This window comes from Podarcis tiliguerta, assembly GCF_965153285.1.
Source record: "Podarcis tiliguerta genome assembly, chromosome: 16".
Classification (NCBI taxonomy): Eukaryota; Metazoa; Chordata; class Lepidosauria; order Squamata; family Lacertidae; genus Podarcis; species Podarcis tiliguerta.
The window spans coordinates 37,566,692-37,580,196 of record NC_139549.1 but is presented as its reverse complement, the minus strand read 5'-3'; the positions used below and the strand labels follow the sequence as shown (position 1 = coordinate 37,580,196).

General features: G+C 47.2%; 1 protein-coding gene across 3 annotated transcripts in view; it reads left to right on the top strand.

Moving 5' to 3' along the window:
* The window catches only part of LOC310666890 (uncharacterized protein), a 126,124-nt gene extending 113,381 nt beyond the window's left edge, over window positions 1–12,743 (top strand). The window contains exons 2-5 of one of the 3 annotated variants that reach the window (XM_083418446.1): window positions 8,900–8,999; window positions 9,106–9,189; window positions 9,685–9,789; window positions 12,206–12,376. In XM_083418446.1, the coding sequence (XP_083274572.1) occupies window positions 8,904–8,999; window positions 9,106–9,189; window positions 9,685–9,789; window positions 12,206–12,274 (354 nt within the window). In that variant the 5' untranslated portion in view covers window positions 8,900–8,903 and the 3' untranslated portion in view covers window positions 12,275–12,376. Of the gene's footprint in view, window positions 1–8,782; window positions 9,000–9,105; window positions 9,190–9,684; window positions 9,790–12,205; window positions 12,377–12,415 lie in introns of those variants that run through there. The other 2 variants (XM_083418447.1, XM_083418445.1) reach the window with 2 other exon arrangements.
* Window positions 12,744–13,505: the final 762 nt, after the last annotated feature.

Genomic DNA, 13,505 nt, shown 5'->3' with positions numbered 1-13,505 from the left:
AGTGCCTGGCGTGCTCTGGTCCAGGGGGGTCACGAAGAGTTGGACACGACTGAACGACTGAACAACAACAACAATCTGGGTCTACAATTGAAGGGTTCACAACATTAACACCCCAAGAGGGTTTTGCTTCTGCCGTAGCCACAGTCTTGGGTTGCTGCAGATATCAGGCAAGGTTCTGTCTCCCAACTGCCCAGCCGGCAGCCTTGCTTCTACTTTCTAGTTCACATAACTCAGCTCTCGACTCTGGCCTTTGCCTTTCTAGCTACCAGCCAGTTGAGGAAGAGAGGGGGCCCCACCCATATGCTGTCTGCATAGAGCCACTTCCTTTGTTACCTTAATGCAGGCTTCCTCAACCTCGGCCCTCCAGATGTTTTTGGCCTACAACTCTCATGATCCCTAGTTAGGAGGACCAGTAGTCAGGGATGCTGGGAATTGTAGTCTCAAAACATCTGGCTGAGGTTGAGGAAGCCTGCCTTAATGGTCCATACTTAGAGGGCCATTACATCTCCAGTTAAGTAGCCTGGCTAGTCCAGGAACTGAATCTGTGTTGAGTTCCAGAATTAAAATGGTGCTCAGGCATGCAACCCACACACTCACGCCAAAACCTGTTAATACTATGATTGCATCAAATGAAAACCGGTGTTGGCCTTGGCCTTGGCTTTAATCTCCAACCTGCCATAAGGCTTCCTGGAGGATAAGGCTATCAATAGCTACCAACCACATTGGCGATGTTCTACCACCACAGTCAGAGGCTCAGAATATGCCTCAGAATAGCAATTGCTAGGAATTTCAAGTGGGGAAAGTGCTTTTTTTGCACTTGGGTCCAACTTTCAGCATCTGGTTGAACCACTGTGCAAAAAGGATGCCGGGCTAGATGGACTATTGGTGTGACCCAGAAAGGCTCTTGCATTCTCATATCCCGGGGTGACCTTGCACTAGGCGGCCTAACCTTCTTCACTTGTTGCAATGATGGGGAGAAACTCTGCATGCCGCCTTGAGCTCTTGGGGGGAAATGATGGGATATAAACATACAAGTAGATTAACAGATAAGGGCAGGAGAGTGTTTTAGGATCATCAGAAAACCTCCCTCCGGCTTCTTGGAGATACAAAACCTCCTTAATAGTCCCTGGGCAGTGGCTGGCTTGCCAACCCACAGTATGTTTGCTTTCACCTACTGCTATTCAGAGTCCATTGATATTCACTGCAGCAGCAGATCATAATTTAGATGGCTTCACCATGCTGACTCCCCCCTTCCTTAATGCTCAAAATAAATGAATTGTTACCACGGGTTTGCTGCAATTTAAAGCAATGGCTGTGGCAGAAACAGAAGCGTGAATCCCATTTCGGATCCCCTTTGAACCCTAATAGGCGCTTCGCAGCATTTGCAGGGCAGGGAGAGGCCATCTGCGGGAAAGATACCATTTCCCATTCTAATGACAAGCAAACTACAATATTGCGTCCACATGCCGGATGCGCCGATGCTGTGTGAACATATGCAAATCCCCGGATAATTGGACATTATTTTCTACGGACTCACAAATATCATTTTCTCTGCTTAAGCGGATCAGAATTATTCTGTTCATCATTATTAGGAAGCGCACATTGCCACCATTAGGAGCCTATAAACTGGCTTGGCACAGAGTCAGACCATTAGTTCATCTAGCTCAATGTTGTCCACACAGACTGGCAGCAACGATCCAGCATCTCTAAAAGGGTCTCTCCCATTCCTACTGGGACATGATGGGGTTGGATCCTGGGACCTTCTGCATGCAGACAGAAAAGTGAGCAGAGCCACATTTTATTTTCCCTTTGTACAGCAGACTAGTTTTTAGGTACACTCTCACACCCCTGCCTAACCCCCATCCAGACAGGCAAGCAAGCAAAGGCATCATCAGAGTTCAATGATATATTCCAGCCATGCACAAACATTCAAGGAGGGGGCAAAGTAAGGACTGGTGGTTGAAGGAACTCATTAGAGAGGCCTAGAGAGCAACACTTTGCCCTCGGGGGGTTCCCCACTTTAATGGCCAATACCAACACCTTAAATTGGGCTTGGGAATGCACTAGGCAACCAGGGCAGCTGGAGTAGAATTGGTGTCTCTTGACCTGAGTGCCTGGCTCCCACCAATGCTTGAGCAGTCTGAACAGCCGAAGTTTCCGAACCAATTGTATTTAAAGGAACAGATCAGGGACTCAGGTTGAGACAACACAGGAAGCATCTGGGGTGCCAATTCATGGGGGCCGAGCTGTTTTGGGGCTCCTCAATATGTGGGGAGTGGGGGCCCAGCCCCCCAAATTTGTGGGATGTAATCCATTGGTGTAATCCATTGGTGTAATCCATTGGGGGACGCGGGTGGCACTGTGGGTAAAAGCCTCAGCGCCTAGGGCTTGCTGATCAAAAGGTCGGCGGTTCGAATCCCCACGGTGGGGTGCGCTCCCGTTGTTCGGTCCCAGCGCCTGCCAACCTAGCAGTTCGAAAGCACCCCTAAGTGCAAGTAGATAAATAGGTACCGCTTACTAGCGGGAAGGTAAACGGTGTTTCCGTGTGCGGCTCTGGCTCACCAGAGCAGCGATGTCACGCTGGCCACGTGACCAGAAGTGTCTCCGGACAGCGCTGGCCCCCGGCCTCTTTGAGTGAGATGGGCGCACAACTCTAGAGTCTGTCAAGACTGGCCCGTACGGGCAGGGGTACCTTTACCTTTAATCCATTGGTGCAGTCAAATGCAACATTCCTTATTTCCCTAGATTGGGCACAGGCAGGGGGACATCCAGTCAGTGTAACTTCCTGTTCCACTGGTCTGAAGCACCCTCTCCCTATTTGTGACCAGGGAGATGGGTGTGGCTCTGATTGACTCCACAAAAGAGCCAAGCCATGCAGCCATTTTGTTAGTCTGTTCATCTTTCTATTGTCTTGCTGCTCTCTTGCTGCCATGTTGCTCTCCTGCAGCCATTTTGTTCTTCTAATGTATTTTTTTTTTGTCTGCTGGCTCTCAGCCAGCAGCACATGAGTTCAGTCTCCAAATGAAATGAACTCACTGTTTGTTTATGTAACTACTAAGAAAAACCTACCTTTCAGGGATCAAATCATGAACTGAAATGTGAGTAAACTTTTTGTTACTTTACTCAGAAAGACGCTTGTGTCTTTATTCTCTTAAGAGGGATTAAAGGGGACACCAGGAAATAATCTTAACTAAGAGATTCAAACAAATCTGCAAATTAGTTTCCAGCTATATTGAGGGGAATTTGCTCTGCTACATCACTCACTAGCGTGAGTGAAGGAAGGATAATGCTTATACAATATATCCTTTCCCTACTATCCTTAACATAAATTGTGCAGGGTGTGGCATGCGGTGTGCAGAGCAGGGCTCAGCATGGTATCCAGCCTTCTCCCAACAGCGAAGGGCAGGGCACTCTGGCATAGGGCATGGGGTGGGGTGGGGTGCCCAGCCTTCTCTCAACCATGGGGCATTTAGACACTCAGCGCTGAGTGCTCAGCGTGGGACTTGGCATGGTGATGCCTCCTCCCAACAGTGTGGGGAGGGGCCCTCCAGAACATAGCATGAGGGGATAGTGTGTTGCCCAACCTTTTTTTGATGGCACAGGCTGGGGGGCCCAGCCTTCTCCTGACCGCACAACGTCAAAAGGGCGCAACACAAAAATTAACCAATAAACTGAAACTGACACAGGGACAAATAGAAGAAGACGCCTTCACCCCGGTATGGCTCCCCTTTATCACATACACAGCCCAACAAGACAATGACAAAAATCCACCAACAGAATACAAATCAATATGGCTAATCTGATGCAAAACACCCACCCACCCCACACACACATGGAAACAAGGATCACCACAGCCAACCACAAATGAACAACCACATCCTAGGCCAACCCCAACCTCTCTCACCACCAAAGGAACACAAGTGAATAGCAGAGAACCTGAACAAGTGACGCTGACACAAAACCCCACATATATGTAAAGTAGAAACATCGCCACCCGACCCCACCCCCACTCACCTTTCCCCCCTCCACCTCTTTCCCCCTTTTCTTCCTAATGTCTCAACAAATGAAACTGATCTGTAAAAAATGTTACTTGGAAAAAGAGAGAGAGAGAGAGAGATTGCAAAAAAAGAGAAAAAGGGCACAACACACGCATGTGCACATTATGCCACAAGCATTCCTCATGCATGTGTGACATCAGGCCCCTTCAATCTTTGGCGCAAGGTGGCACCACTGGGAAGCATCCCTATGCCAAGTCACACCACTGGCCCAAACCAGGTATAGCGACTGACACTGGCTCTCCAGGGTTTCAGATGGGGACAACCTCAGCCCTAGCTAGAGATCCTGGGGGTTGAACCTGGGACCTTCTGCATGCAAAGCAGCTGCTAGACCAGTGAGCTGTGGCCCTCCTTATCAAAGGACACATGATACGGAGTACTGCTGTAGCTGAGCCTGGATGTGCTAGTGTTTGGACAACTGTTTTTGCGCATGGATACACAACACAGTGTGTGTTGCTAACACAGCATCCCTCCACGTATTCATTTAAGTGCATTGTGATAAATGCAGCTCTATCATTCATGGAGTTTTTCCCAGACTGGCTTCAAGTCTCCCTCTCTCTCTCCCCCTCCCCCCATTTCTGTTGGCTCCTTTGCTCTCAGCCTCACATCTGTCACCTTCTTGTTTTCTCTGTTTCCTACACCTCCCAAGACTTGGCAGGGCCTCCTGGCATCCATTACAGGCCAGAAACATTATTTCCTCCACCTGGTGGCTCCTTTGAAATGGATCCTGTTTTTCATCAGCTGCATTTGGTGTCCTTGCACAGCTGAACTGGGATATTTTTTTGCCCACCGTAGTTCTGCAATCTGCCCCTAGCCTTGCGCATTCCTTCAACAGCTTCTCACGTCAGAATTGGTGCCTCCTTTGTTGACTCTATCTTCTCTGATGAAACAAATCTGATTGTGGAGCATTGCCAAGCAATGGGAGCAGAGGAAGCAGAAACCAGGGCTGGTGTTCAAAAATGCATTTAGAGAGAGGGGGAGAACTATGCTGCCTTTACACATTGCAACCATCTACTTACTATTCTGTGGTCTCTATGAAATGTTGGTTCTAGTCCAGCAACTAATGGATGAATGTTTTTATGAAACAACACAGCTACAATCAGCACCCGCATCTGCGGAATCAGCAAGCCAAGCCAACAGCTCAACACAGTTCAGAAAGGCCTGGGGAGATCTTCCTTCATATCCAAGTCGCATCCTAGCTGGTTGGATGTGCCAGGCATTGCTTGAACTGAATCTAGGCAGTTGGCGTGACAGATGGCTTTCTCGCTCTCATATAACCTGAAACCAAGGGGATCAACCAATGGAGCTGAATGGTGGGAGATTCAGGAGAGACAAATGGAAGGGGTTGTCACACATTGCATAGTGGTGGCTGGTGCCCTTGGGGACTGATAGGCCAGAAGGCAGGGAGGTCAACAGTAGGCAGAGCCAGAGCAACTTGCAAGCAGACTCAACTAGTTGTAGTTTTGTCCCCATCCTCTTCTCTGAGGGGTTCTACAAGGGACAACAGTGAGACTAAGGAGGAGAAAGTAGACAGCTAGGTGCAGCTTGGACTGGTTGCTAAGACCCAGTGGGCTTGGAGAAATCAAAGCAGAGGTAGGAGGGGGCAGTGCCCCATATGCCCTAATAGACCAGCCTGGTCAAAATGATGGAATTTGCCACCACAATGTGTGGTGATGACCTTTCCCCCACCAGAGCCAGTCTTTAAGCCCACCTGCCTGTCTTTTTACTTAGAAAGGGTCTGAGGAGTGGTGTGGTCTGTCTGCTTCTACTTCCTTAGGACCACCATTCTTGATATGAGCAGAGGAGATCGTGCACAAAGATGACACATTCAGGGAGGCCAGTCTGGTGCTGGCTCCCTTTGCCTGCTTGAATAGGAAGAGGCCATTCTCAGTCAACAGGTTGGGAGAGAAGTGACTAGGCGAGAATGCCAGCAGTCCCAGATAGGCAACATTCAAAAATCACGGTTGCCAGCTTGATGTGGCATTCATGCAATGCCAGGATAGAGAGGTAAGCCCCCCTCCCTGAGTCATTTAGTCCAATCCCTGCAAGGCAGGAATCTCAACTAAAGCATCACAGGCAGGGCCCTCACCTTGGCACAGGTGGGTCAGGGGCTGGGGTGGAGATGCAGGGGGCAAGTGGGGCTAGCAATGAGGCCTTGGACACTTGTACTTATGGGTCTGCCTCTCCTAGTATATCCCATGGAGGACCTTACGGTCCACAAAAAATAATACTTTGGAGGTCCTGGGCCTCAAGGAGGTTAGACTGGCCTCGATCAGGGCCAGAGCCTTTTCAGCCCTGGCCCCAGTCTGGTGGAAGGCTCTGTCGGAAGAGACAAGGGCCCTGCGGGATTTGACATCTTTCCGCAGGGCCTGTAAGATGGAGTTGTTCTTCCAGGCCTTTGGTCTGGGCCCAGTCTGACCCCCTTCTTTCTATGGGACCCTGTATGTAAGTGGCCTCCTTGGCTCTTTCTATCGGCCCATATGGGACCAGCACGGATGGCCGGGTCTGATGAATATTTAATATTCTTTACCCCTATAGTTGTGATTTGTGGGTTCCCACTTAATTTTATTTTGATTTTAAATGTGATTCGAATTGTATTTTAAACTAATCATTTGATTTTGTGTTTTTAATGTATTATGTATTTGGTGTTAGCCTGAGCCTGGTCTCAGCTGGGGAGGGCAGGGTATAAATAAATAATAATTATTAATATTAGTATTATTAATATTACTATTACTACTACTATTATTAATGAGGCTGCAGGAGGAAGAGAGAGAGAGCAGAGTCTTCCTCAGGAGGTTCCTTGATAAAAGAGGGAGAGGAGGAGGGCTCAAAGGAGGATCATAGATTCATAGAATCGTAGAGTTGGAAGGGACCCCAGAGGCCATTTAGTCCAACCCCCTGCAAAGGATATAGGAGCAAGATTGGAGGTGCAGAAGCAGGAGGTTGGGCTAGATGACCCCAAGGTCCCTTCCAATTCTGCAGTTCAAGAATTATCTAAGCCAGTGGTTTTCAAGCAGAGTGCTGTGGCACCCTGGGGTGCCTTGAATGATGCTCAGAGGTGCCATGGGCAACACTGGCCTCGGTCCCTCTTTCCTTCCCTCCTTCCTCTGATGCCCTCTGGGTTCGAATTCCCACTCAGCCATGAAGCTCACTGGCTGCCTTTGGAGTCAGCCTCACCTGCCTTGCAGGGTCATTGTGAGAAGGAAATGGGGAGGAGGGAAATCATGTAAGCCACGTTGAGATCATTGGAAGATCAAGGTGGAAGATCAAGATAAGGTAAGGTAACGCGTGTGGCACTGTGGTCTAAACCACTGAGACTCTTAGGCTTGCTGATTGGAAGGCTGGCGGTTCAAATCCCTGCGACGGGGTGAGCTCCTGTTGCTCTCTCCCAGCTCCTGCCCACCTAGCAGTTCGAAAGCACACCAGTGCAAGTAGATAAATAGGCATTTCTGTGGCGGGATGGTAAATGGCGTTTCTGTGTGCTCTGGCTTCCATCACGGTGTCCCGTTGTCCCAGAAGCGGTTTAGTCCTGCTGGCCACATGACCCAGAGACTGTCTGTGGACAAATGCCAGCTCCCTTGGCCTGAAAGCGAGATGAACGCCACAACCCCATAGTCACCTTTGACTGGATTTGTGGCGTTCATACGGAGGCCCTGGTCATCTCACGGACTATTGACCACTAATCCGCTGCCACCAACCAGGTCCTCCCCAGTAAATCACTTAGTTTCAGTCAGGTTGAAGATTGTAGTTTATTGCAAACACAAATAAACTTTATCTGCATTCAAAACATTGTTACTCTTTACCCTCTTAGTCTTATTTTATTCTGTCTCTAACTCTTCTACCTCCCCTCACACAAGAACCCACTGCACTAACTGTCTCTATTTCCAACTGTCTGCCAACTGCTTTCCCAACTGCCTTTCCTAACTAACTAACTAACTAACTAACTACCTCAGGCTAAGGCCTTTTATAAACAGGTAGGCTCCGCCTCTGGCTTTTCTATTGGACTACCTATTAACCCTTTCTCTCCCCCTGTACAGACATTTTCAAATGAACGGGCAAATGCCACAGGACTTAACCATCCAGGGGTCCTTTAACTTTTATCTTTACTTTTGTTTTAAGAAAAAAACTGCTCCTTTTCCCTTATGGGGTATCCAAGAGCCTGTATAGAGTCCTTAATTAGGTTCCCTATCAGTAGGAGAAAATAACAGAGGCCAACCAGAGTATATTGAGAAGCAAAGTGGCTAGTAAGCCTGATCTTTATTAAATTGTTGCAACAGGGTCCCCATTCACCACACGCAGGAGGGAGGAGGAAACCCAAACAATGGTGTGCAAGCCCTTGTATAGACGTTTGATTGCCCACCCAGTAGCCCAAGACACCCCCCCCAACATCATACATACATCACAGAAGGAGACGGTCTACAGCGGAAATCCTGCCTGCCAGGATACCTGATAATGGTCACTGACTGCATTACCTGGGCAGGCTGGCCATTTTTTTGTGATGGTAAATACTTTAGTTCCTGAATCCAGGTCACAGGCTCAGCCTATTCATACATAAATATGCCCTTCAGACAGGATTTGTCAGCACAAAGACAATGGGAAGGCTGCCATTTGCCTCCCTTACTGCAAAGGAATATTTGAGGTCACTGGGAGAGTCAAAATGGCTTCAGGATTGTTCTCCTGTACTATTTCAGACACATGGTTTATGTGTACTTATGTACACATGATGCTTGGAGGACCCTCCTAGGGGTTGGGGGGGGAGCTCCGGGTGGGGAAGAGCAGGCAGGAGGGAGAAGGGGGCAAGGTAGACATGGAGGAGGCAGCGTCTAACGCCTTCATCTCTGCAGCACGATGAGGCCCAAATTCAGCTGTGACATGATCAGTGCGATCCTGAACAGGAAATTGGAGGCTGTGCTGACAGGGGCCGAGAAGGAGGAAGATAGAGAAGTATGTCCTTTGTTTTGACTTCCCTTCGCAGACTCTTTCTTCTTCTTCGTCACACACTTGGAGAATCCAACCCAGCATTCAAACTCTCTTCTCTCTTTTCCTGCAGGAACAGAAGAGGCACTTCCGGATCCTGCTGGGCAGTCTCCTTATGGAAGCCCCCAATCCTGGCACTCTCCTCCAGCTTCTCAGTGTAAGTGTCCCGATGGCATCAGGAGAGGTTTGGGCCCCCATTAGAGAGCCAGTGTGGTGTAGTGGTTAAGAGCCGTGGACTCGTAATCTGGTGAAAGGGGTTCGCGTCTCCGCTCCTCCACATGCAGCTGCTGGGTGACCTTGGGCGAGTCACACTTCTTTGAAGTCTCTCAGCCCCACTCACCTCACAGAGTGTTTGTTGTGGGGGAAGAAGGGAAAGGAGAATGTTAGCCGCTTTGAGACTCCTTCGGGTAGTGATAAAGCGGGATATCAAATCCAAACTCTTCTTCTTCCCATCCCTTACCCAATGGACTGTCCTATTTCTGGAGCATGGAGTCCCCTGTCCTGTTTGGCCACCAATGTTTCCCATTTTTGAAATCATCAGAATAGAAACGGGCACTTATGCAGTCACCCCTACTTGCTCGGTGCTTAGGCACTTGAGTCTGCCCTGCCGCTTTGGCCCAGACTGGCCCCTGACTCCTGTTTCCTCCCACAGGACCTCCGAGGATACACCCTTGGGGAAAGTGGGGAGCCAAAGAACCTGGTGGCCAGCAGCATCTCTTCGCTGCTGGCCTTTGACCGAAGGTTCCCACATCTCAGAGTATGTAGCTCTCCTTCATAGATTCAGTCCTTTCAATCCTTCCATCTCCCCAAGAGGCCCCCAAAGCTGCTCATCCTCTGCAGTTGACAACACACCTAACTGAAAAAAAAACGGCTTCCTCTTCTGATGACATCAGAGAATTCTAGACTCTAGGAATGTTGAGGGTGGCCACTGTATTCTGCTCTGGTCAGACCTCACCTGGAGTACTGTGTCCAGTTCTGGGCACCACAGTTCAAGAAGGACACTGACAAACTGGAACGTGTCCAGAGGAGGGCAACCAAAATGGTCAAAGGCCTGGAAACGATGCCTTATGAGGAACGGCTAAGGGAGCTGGGCATGTTTAGCCTGGAGAAAAGGAGGTTAAGGGGTGATATGATAGCCATGTTCAAATATATAAAAGGATGTCACATAGAGGAGGGAGAAAGGTTGTTTTCTGCTGCTCCAGAGAAGCGGACACGGAGCAATGGATCCAAACTACAAGAAAGAAGATTCCACCTAAACATTAGGAAGAACTTCCTGACAGTAAGAGCTGTTTGACAGTGGAATTTGCTGCCAAGGAGTGTGGTGGAGTCTCCTTCTTTGGAGGTCTTTAAGCAGAGGCTTGACAACCATATGTCAGGAGTGCTCTGATGGTGGTTCCTGCTTGGCAGGGGGTTGGACTCGATGGCCCTTGTGGTCTCTTCCAACTCTATGATTCTATGATTCTATTCTATGATTCTATGAGAGGACATATTGTTTATTAATATCTTTCCTAACTTGCGCTAGCAAGTTGCTTTACTTAGCAGAGTGCATTCCCCTTTACACAGCAGAAAACTAGTTGCAAACTCATGCGAGTTTCTTAAGACAATACACAATTCAATCTGGCTTGTCCAGGTTGAAATGTGTTCTAATATTTTCCTGGTAAGACCCCTTGAATCCCTCCTAAAAGAATAAAGACATCACAGTCTTATTCATAAGCAATAAATAGAAAGTTGACTCACAATCAGGCAGAGCACAGTGTGATCCCTGAAGGCAGGCTTTAGGCTTAAAGTTACAAACGTAAAAAAACAGGTTTACCCCACAAGGGAGATGACCTGTCAACCAGCAGTTCATTCCAGGAAGTTCGCAGGATGAAAGGAAGATGGAAAAGAGAGAGAATGCCAGCACACCTTGGCCTTTTACCAGCTCTGGAAAGGTCACACCCACCCACTAGTTGCATGTAAGGAAGGATGCTCCAGGCCAGGAGGAACAGGAAGTTTTGACTGGCTGCACCAAACATTCCCTTTCATGTCCACTCTAGGAAAACAAGGAATGTTGCATTTGACTGCTCCCAGTGGATTACATCCCACGCTGTATGCTTGCTCAGTCTGTTGCTTAGGAGCTCACTGTTGATGGGCAACTTCAAGGCCATGCCTGCTCTCCCTTCTTAGGGTGTTTTATCTTTAAACCAGACTTGGACTGGATAGAACTTTGCATAAAGGACACCCATAAAGGACACCTACATACAGAGGGCTAGCCTCTTTAAAGTAGGAACCATGCTCTGCTAGGGTGCTACCCCAAGAGGATGGGAATTGCTCAAGGTTGCCAGCATGGAAGGATGGTTTGCTGTCCCCCACACCTCTCTGCCTAATGGTAGGGCCAGGAAAGTATAACCCATCCCTCTTGGTTTGACTTCTGTCATTCTTCTTAAGAAATTTAGACTCCACCCCATGATCACTGAGCTGCCCTTTCCTGTATTTTTAAAAGGGTGAAAGAGCTTCTTCGTGGTAAAAAGGAAAGGGTTGCAGAAAATGGAAAAGATTTCCCCTTTTTCATATCTTCTTAAGTCGCTCGCAAAGGACTCAGCAACTCTACACTTGAGACATATATACATTTTTGCCCAGCCGGCATTTTTCACCCCAGGTGTGATTAATTCATGGCAACCCCCACCCCTAGATTGGAATTCAGGTGATCACACAAAATACCACTGTTGGCTTTCAGTGAAAAAGAATACTATTGATTCTGGTGTTGTACAGAAAAGCTTTATTCAAAAAATATATATAAAAAAGAAAAGGTGGGAAAGCGGTAGCTTAACTCAAGGTATCTGTGGATATATATTTCCTTTGTTTCAGAAAACTTTAGAGGGATTTTCTACAACACACCCTTAAGAAAATCAATACCCCATTACTTTGGAATGTTGACATTTAGTCAATTATGATTTATTGATCAGGATTCTCTCCCCTCCTTGATTTTTAAGGCGTTGGAAGCGGAGGTCTTCGAACAGATGACCTCATATGGTATATTTTAAACCTCAGCATTAAAATGTCTGTCTATGAAAGGTATAGATAGCTTTTACTTAAAGTATCCTTTATTACCCAGAATATGGCCCTGAATCTCCTCCCCCCACCCCCACTTCTAATATCGCGGCATATTTGGTTATTCCTCTTGCTTATTTCAGCATCTCCCATTACACTGGAATTCATGGACAGCCAATGGAGCTGAATGTTGGAAGATTAATGATACATAAAAGAAAGTGCTTCTTCATGCAGCACGCATTAAACTACAGAACGCGTTCCCAATTTGGATGGCTTTAAAAGAGGACTGGGCAAACTCATGGAGGGTGAGGTTATGAATGGCTGCTAGCATGATGGCTGTGCTGTCTCCACAGCTGCAGGCAGTAAGGCCAATTGCTGGAAGCCACAGGAAAGAAGACTTTCCCACCATTATTTGGTAATGTGAAAACCAGATGCTGGGCTACATGGGACATTGGCTTGATCCAGCAGCCTATTCTTGTGTTCTTTCCCCCCCATAATAATTTTTATTTCTTTTACATATAATCACATCACATAACATTACATCTTGTTATTATAGCTCTTTGGCTCAACTGAGCTTAACAACGCCCCTCCCTCCCGTCTATCAGTTTTCAAAATTAATTTTTTCATCTTAGCATTTCATTCCCTTTCCTATTCTTGTTATATCATAACTAAATATATTGAGTTTCTTATCCTGGATAGGTAGCAATTTAATCTTACGAGTCTTCAGATAACCCTGCCTAGTGATGTCAATTGTTTACAGTTGTCTTTCAAATGTAATATAAATTTATTCCAGTTTTTTTGGAACACTTGGTCTCGATGGTTGCAGATTTTTCCTGCCAGTTTCCCCAGCTCTGCAAAGTCCATCAATGTCATCTGCCACTCTTCTTTTGGTTCCATCTTTGGGCTAACAAAATTCTTGCTGCAGTAGTTGCATATAAGAATTTTCTTTTATCTTCTTTCTTTACCCACTATACCCAGTAAGAAAGCTTCTGTGTTTTTGTTTGATACAAATGTTTTTAAACATTTTCTTTCACTCATTATATATCATTTCCCAGAAAGCTCTTACCTCTTTACATGTCCACCACGTGTTGTAAAAAGGACCCTCCTTTTCTTTACATTTCCAACATTCATTTTTTGTTCTATACCTTTTAGCCAATTTAACTGGTGTTAAATACCACCTATACATCGTTTTCATAACATTTTCTTTAAGTTTACTGCACCTATTCTTATGTTCTTATCCCATTTGGCACACACAGGGGAAGAGGGGATGGGAGACAGATGTGGGCATCAGAAGGAAAAAGGGGGTTGCCCCACCCACTTTGGGCTGTTCCCTCTTCACTACTGACCTTCAACAGATTGTCCCTGAATGAATGCAGGCTTCAGCAGTGAAAAACAGTTGGTCAACCCCTAATATGAGTGTTTCCTTCAGCTGAATGTGGAGAT